This window comes from Egretta garzetta, unplaced genomic scaffold (genome assembly GCF_000687185.1).
Source record: "Egretta garzetta isolate BGI_Z169 unplaced genomic scaffold, ASM68718v1 scaffold158, whole genome shotgun sequence".
Taxonomy (NCBI): Eukaryota; Metazoa; Chordata; class Aves; order Pelecaniformes; family Ardeidae; genus Egretta; species Egretta garzetta.
Genome location: NW_009260430.1, coordinates 277,281 through 284,577, shown reverse-complemented (window position 1 = coordinate 284,577; position 7,297 = coordinate 277,281). Strand labels below are relative to the sequence as shown.

Genomic DNA, 7,297 nt, shown 5'->3' with positions numbered 1-7,297 from the left:
CCAGCTTAATTAAAACAGTCTATTTCAAGTAGCTTGATTATACTCTACCTCAAAGGTGATAGCCCATGGATAGGTTCAGTTTTATTTATATCAGTGCATTAAACCTTGAATGGTGATTCCAATCTTAAGAACTGAAGTTGTTGCACTGTATGAGCAATAAAGCTATTTTTAAGGAAAACCTCTGTTTAGATCTGCTATCATTTACTGCCAAACTGTAGTATGACTGAATAAATGTTCCAAACTTTAAATGTCGCATCTTGATTTTGCCAAGGAAACCTCAAGAATTCAGTTTGGTTACTTTCCCCTCCTTCAAGACAATGTGGAAATGAAATCAAGTTGAATCCTTTGCTCATTAATTTCAGTTTGCTCATCTGTATTTCCTCACTGGTTTCTGATAGCTGGTACAGTAATTCTTATAATTCAAGTCAGGCAAGTTAATGAGTATTTCCCTGCAGCATAAATAAATATTTGAAGGAAGCTTATGCTGTCAGGGAAGGTGTTTCCAAACGCTGAGAACTCTCCCTTCTGAAAGAATTTTCTGTGTGTGACGTTTTCATGATTTGACTTTTTGAGCTGTACTGTGACTACTTCACGTGGACAAGCGATGGCTGAGTGTTAGAGATATTTGTTTCTCTCTTGCAGGTCTGTTTTGAATGTGGTGCATTTAACCCCCAGTGGGTGAGCGTGACCTATGGAATTTGGATCTGTCTTGAGTGCTCAGGAAAACACCGAGGCTTGGGAGTTCACCTCAGGTCAGCCTTTCAAGCAGACGATGGGCTGAGTTGGGTTACCTCAGGTTGCATCGTGGCTGTGAACAGAATGTGTTGTTTCCGAAGGGTATAGGATGTCTTAATTCCAACATTTCGCTGGCAGTTTTGCTTCATGCTCCTCTCCAAAGTGAGCTTGATTATAAATAATGAATGGCATGATTTATAGCTTATGTCAGTGAGGATCTGACCACCTTCTTATCATGATCTGTCTTTCTATACTTGGAGAGTGCTGCCTAACATGTTTATACTCCCAACTGTTGAGATAGGTTGTAAGAAGCTTTTTCTTTTTGTCCCTGCTGATATAGCAGGAAATCACAACAAGCTGTGATTTTAATTTTTGTTTAAAACTGCCTTTCAGTTTTGTACGTTCTGTAACCATGGACAAATGGAAGGATATTGAGCTGGAGAAAATGAAGGCTGGAGGTAATAGCAAATTTCGAGAGTTCTTGGAGTCTCAAGATGACTATGATCCCTGCTGGTCAATGCAAGAGAAGTACAACAGCAAAGCTGCAGCTCTTTTTAGAGATCAGGTAGGTTCAGTTGTGCGTGTGTCCTCATCCCCTACGATCTGAAAATCTGAAAGTACTTTGTAAGCACTTGGTTTTGAAGCGGAGGAGAGGGGAAGTAGCAACCTTTTGAACCTCTGCAATGGTTTTTGAAAGGGACATATCTTAGAGGGCTTCTTCCCAACTCTTTTATAAGAGTTTTCTTTAGAAACTTTCCGTTCTGCATTTAGCTGAGGTGGCTGAGATTTTCACTGCTGCAATTTGTAGCCACTAGTTAGTCAGCGGAGCTATCCCAATCTGCAGCAGGCAGTTACTACTTCAGCAGTACGGTTTTATCATAGAATCATAGAATGTTTTGGGTTGGAAGGGACCCCTAGAGGTCATCTAGTCCAACCCCCCTGCAGTGAGCAGGGACACTGCTAACTAGATCAGGTTGCTCACAGCCCCATTATCTGAAGTGATTGTTGATAAATCTTTCCTGTACATAGTAACAAAATAGTAAATTAATTTGCCAAACACTGGCAGGCCTAGAAACAAATAAATTACTAATTGTAATGGCATTTTCATTTCATGGAGGTTTGGAATTTCCAATAATGAAATGACGAACAACTTGAACTTGTGAGCTTAGAGACTTAAAAAGATACGGTGTTTTTCTGCTGCCCCTGTCACGGCAGTGGTTAAGAAGATACATTCTGTGCTCGCTGAGGTATCCATGCAGCTCTGAAGTTTGTTGTGTGTGTTGTCTCTTTGCATCTTTAGATGTTGCTAGGAATAGGAGATGGTTGGCTAGAGTGGAGTATCTTGATGAAAGCAAAGAATTCCTAAGTTCTGCGCTGTAGGCCTTTTAATATGTGGAATGGGGAGCTATAGAGTTTCTGTGGCAAGGCCTTTGGAAATCTTGTATTAACTTGGTGGTTATGAAGTTGGAGGAGTGGTATGGGGTGAAGAGATAAAGTTCAGGTGCTTTGAAGGAGGCAGAGAGAACTTTTAAATTCTATGTGTGTGTTTTCGCCACACATCCACCTCTTTCTATTCCTCCATGATTCTGTGATTAGTACTTGCATCTCTTTATTAAGCTAGGCTTTCCTCTTCAAACCAAATTTGCCTGTTTAAAGAAGTTGTCTAAAATCAGTTGCCTGGAATAAAATCAGTGTTCAATTCAACATTAGGAGCATGAGATTCATAAAAAAAAAAATCGTTTTATTGTGAAAACAAATTAATTGATATATGCAGCTGGCAGCAAATTGGAAAAATGACTTGTCCTCCCTTTACAGGACCAGTGTATACCTTGTATGAAAACTTTGACCTAGCATTCTTGATTATTTTCCTACCTCTTCTAGGTAGCTACAGTAGCTGAAGGCAAGGAGTGGTCCATTGAAACTTCTCCTGCCAGGAACTGGACCCCACCTCAGCCTAAAACATCTCTGTCTTCCACTCATCGGTATGTATTCTTGTTATCTAATGTTGATATAGCTACAGCAGGATCAAAACCTGATGTGTGAATGTCTGCAGGTTTTATTCTGTTGATGGTGTTGTCTGAACAAGCATTTCTTTTGCTGAGGTTAAGGAATATGAGGTAGCAGGGCTTTAATTTCTGTAATAATTCCCACCTCCTCCACCTGAACCTTAAACCATGGCAGAGACGAGTGAGCAAGAGCAGAGGATAAGCCATGCTGTTTTTATCTTGACTTGTAACGTGCCTGAGACTAGTCATGGTGTCAGTCACACGTAGTGTGTCGCAGCCTTGCCTTAACTGCTGTGCTGTTCCAGTTCATGATTGAATGCCAGGGAAGAAGAAACTACTTATCACCGTAAGGAAAAAGTCTGTGACGGGAGTATCAGAGCTGGACTGCAGCAGTTTTGGTTTTCTGCTTTTGCATGTCGTGTTTGTTATTCTTTGCACGAAAGAATCAAGTTAAATGAAAAAGTAGTTGTCAGTCAAGCGAAGAGGTGCTTCATGCCTGGCCAGCATCCAGCAAGTTCCAGGGCTAGCTGTAGTCTGAGTGGCGTTGTCTGTGTCTGGGTCTACTGTTGCTTTATTCATTCAGCACTCCAGTGGCTTTTAGTGGTTGCATTAGAGTTTCCTACTTGATAGACAAAAAAATAATCAATTTTGCACCTGTGTTAAGATGACTTATGTCAAGCTGCGGTGCTGAGCTCGTGGTTTTTTGCTTTACGCAATTTAATTCTCTAAATCTTTCATTTGAGTAGTTCTGCTGGACAATCTCAGACTGCAACTGCCTCTTCTGACAAGGCTTTTGAAGACTGGTTAAATGATGATGTCAACTCCTACCAAGGGTAATGCAATATTTATTAACTTTTTGAGTGCCTGGCCCTCTAGCATAACAAAGACTTGGATGTTATACTACAGCTACACAACTGTGATCCTGATTCACCATCCAATAGTTACACCTTGTTTATGATTAAAAATATGTTGATAATATATGATAAAGGGTAAGAGCAAGGAAAGTGCCCCTTAATGCATTTATATAACAAAAATGTTTGAATAGCATTGAACAAAGAGCTTGTAACTCAAAATATTACTCTGGTGGGCTCCGAACTAGGGAGTTTTATAGCGTTTATAATATCTTACAGTGATTTGAGTTAAACGGGGGTATTTGTAAAGCTAACACTGTTTACTTGTTTCTTTCCTCTTCCCATTTTCATGTATCCCGTTATTAGGATTTACTCAGACTTCTGATGTCAGTGATCTGTTAAACCTGGAGAGTCATTAAGACCACATTAGCTTGCGTAGGGGACACTTTAATTTGCGAGGATTCACCAGTGGATCCTTGTTGGTGTTCTGTCTTTATGAAGTGAGTGGGTTTGTATTTTGGGTGCTAGGTGCTTTAGGACACTTTCTTCCCAGATGTATTTTAAAGTCTGTTAAGCAATGGTCGTTCTTTCATGCTTTCCAGTTTTGTTTAATGGTTTTAATGAATGCATGCTAATACAGATACTATTTATTCATTTTCTTACGGTAGTGGCCAAGAGAATCGTTATGTGGGGTTTGGAAACACAGTAAACCCTCCGAAAAAAGAGGATGATTTCCTGAATAATGCTATGTCTTCATTGTACTCGGTAAGGGAATGCTTGAAGCTTTCTGTGACCTGAATTACTGTTTTCTTCTATTTTATCCCTTGTTACGGGATAATATAAATGGAGAAGAGAAGCCAAAGGCTGCAAGTGGATGCAGAGATGTGGAGTATTGGTTGTATTCTCAAAGAGTGAAGAAGATACTGGTGGACTTTAAAAGGCAAGACTAAGGGAGAAACTTGAGCAAAAGTTAGGAATTATGTCTGGTATCGTTTCACAGAAATAAGGAAATGAGGATATAGCAGTGAATTAGCAACTAATACGCAACAGGGCTTGGAGAAAAAAAAATAGTAATTGGGAGTAGCAGTTGGGCTGGTAATGCTCTAAATAGATCAACTGCATTAGGTATGTTCAGTGGAAGACAAGTGAAATGTGTGTGTACGTGGCTGCCAGAAGCCCCAAGCAGTGATGAAAACATTTGAAATATTTGTGACGGGGTGTGAAGAGATAACAGCATATGGTTGAACAGTTGTCATGATTAAAGTAGAGAGAGTGAAAGATGCATTGTTGAAGGAAAATGGGAATAAAGTCGGAGGCAGTCAGGGACATACTGGTGCTTTGATAGGCTGCAAAGCAACAGTGCAGGATAGTATTTAGGATTCAGAGTCACTTTGAAATACAGTAAGGTTTTCTAGCAGTGTTAGTGGCCAGTAGTCTTCTGTAGAGCCTCATCAGATCATCGGTCTAAATATCCACACCACTTTCTATTGTGGGTTTTTTTGGTTTTTTTTTTAAAGATACGATAATTTCACTAGAACATAATAGAAAAATGTAACGCCTGAGCCTTTGAACAGCATTCCAGGTGATCCCACAGGGTGCTTAGTATAGGTCTGCTGAGTATTTTCTAGGTATGTCATAGATTGTAGGCCAGAGAGTTCAGATTAGAAACCACATCTGTAATGTATTGCAGATGTGCTAAGACAGCAATGGAGAGATGGCACTGTGTTGTCCAAGTTACTGTCAACCATTATTTGACTACATGATCTCATGGAAATTTTGGATTAAAATGCCCTCTTGTGACCACAGATACACACTACACTGCAATTTTAAGTCCTTGATTATAGTGAGACTGAATATTTGCATGCATATTCATCCTAGCGAGGAAACCAATTTTCCTTCCACTGTGTATGATTGATTGGTTTTCCCCACACATGCTACATTGATGTATATATGTTATTTTCTGCTGCTATGTGTCAGAAGGAGAACTTTCTGTAGAATTCGCACTGACTACACTATCCAACCCGTTCTGTAAAGAACAGATGTAACTGCAGTTTAGGTTTGTCTTGAGTCCGTTGAGACTGCTTAACATACAAACTACGAGACACATCGCTTCGCCTTTTGTGCCAGCGGTGACATAATTATCTTTCAGTTTGTTGGCATAGGACAAGAAGGACAATTAATGAAAAGTCTTCAAAAGGATAGGCAAAAAATACTTTTTGCTGCTTTTTTTTAAAAGACATTCCCTCAACCTAAGTATGTGGCGTAGTCAATTAAACAGAAGGCATAATGAGAAAAAGATTTGACTATTTACAGCCTTTGTATGGGAATTACCCAAAAGGTAATATGTTACCAAAACATCCACGCCTCGATGGAAGTCTAATTGATACAAGGCAGTGGTAGACGTGGATATTAACCTTGCTGTTGAAGTGCTGTGTTTTAAATGCTTCTGTAGCACAGCTTCAAATTAGGAGGTCATGATCTGCAAAGAAAAAAACCTTATATCTGTTCATTCATTCATTCACACGTACAAGGGCAACCACAGACATGTTAAAGTTTGTTTCTGTTTTTTATCCATTCAATTATGGTGGGTTATTACTAACAAGAACTGAAATCTAAACTGTTGAGAAGTGATTTTTAATTATTATTTTTTTTTTTTAAAAAATCATTAACTCTTCCGCTTCACTTTCTTCTGGGTGGTTTCTTAATCATTATCTGACAATCAGTAGTTAGAAGAAACCTTTTCTGATTCACTACAGAGAAGTTGTTTAAGAAATGGCCAATGGTTTTCAGATCTTCCAAGAACCAATGAGGCAAAATAAAGCTTTGCTCCTTTTGTTTTTAAAGATAAAATTTGCAGGAAACAAGCAGTTTGAGGCTTTATTATGAAACAGAAAATTGCTGAATGGGCATTTTATGATTTGCTGCCTCATGGTTTTGAGCACTGATTCTTGTTTTCTCTTCGGCTTTTTCCAGGCACACATCACACATTTTAGCTGCTTTAATATCTTTTTTTTTTTTTTTTTTTTTTTTTTGTTCTCTCACTTTTCTTGGGGGAGGAATTTTTTTTCATGTAGCCATTTTTAGTACAATAACATCTGAACCATTCAGGTTCGTTCAAATTGCAGCTGTTTTGACACAAATAATGGAAGTTCATTGCTATATTATAGTTAAATGAGAGACTAGCAAGTAGTTCTTATGACTATGGGACAAGCTGTATTGGAGAATGTTTTCACTTAATTTAACATGTAATAGTGAATAACCAAGTGTTTGCTATTATTATTCACACATAGTTTATAACATTCTGACTTTCTTTAAAGGGATGGAGCAGTTTTACGACTGGAGCAAGCAAAATTGCCTCAGCTGCTAAAGAGGGTGTAAGTAAACAAAATGTATTTCAGTGTAATTCTTGTTAACTCAGAGTTTGTTGGTGTTCTAACAGGAATGTATCTTTAGAAGTATTACCAGGACAAACTAAACTCAGATTTTTGTGTATCTTTGTCTATGGCATATAAAATAAATGCACGTTGAATGCAGATCTCTGCCTTAACTATTTCTCATATGTCTGGATGGACATTTTTGTAAATTTGTCCACTGGACGTAAGGATCGAGAAGGAACTCAGTTGCCATTTTTATATTCCCTTGAGAAACAAAAAATTTTGTTTATAAAGCAGAAATTTCATTCTATGCCAAATAAGGCCGAATTGC

General features: G+C 38.5%; 1 protein-coding gene across 2 annotated transcripts in view; it reads left to right on the top strand.

Moving 5' to 3' along the window:
• ARFGAP1 (ADP ribosylation factor GTPase activating protein 1) overlaps positions 1 to 7,297 on the top strand; it is a 23,230-nt gene that overhangs the window by 4,667 nt on the left and 11,266 nt on the right. For both annotated transcript variants that reach the window (XM_009643691.2, XM_035899292.1), the window contains exons 3-8: positions 643 to 752; positions 1,129 to 1,300; positions 2,617 to 2,717; positions 3,488 to 3,574; positions 4,261 to 4,357; positions 6,910 to 6,966. In XM_009643691.2, the coding sequence (XP_009641986.1) occupies positions 643 to 752; positions 1,129 to 1,300; positions 2,617 to 2,717; positions 3,488 to 3,574; positions 4,261 to 4,357; positions 6,910 to 6,966 (624 nt within the window). The remainder of the gene's footprint in view (positions 1 to 642; positions 753 to 1,128; positions 1,301 to 2,616; positions 2,718 to 3,487; positions 3,575 to 4,260; positions 4,358 to 6,909; positions 6,967 to 7,297) is intronic.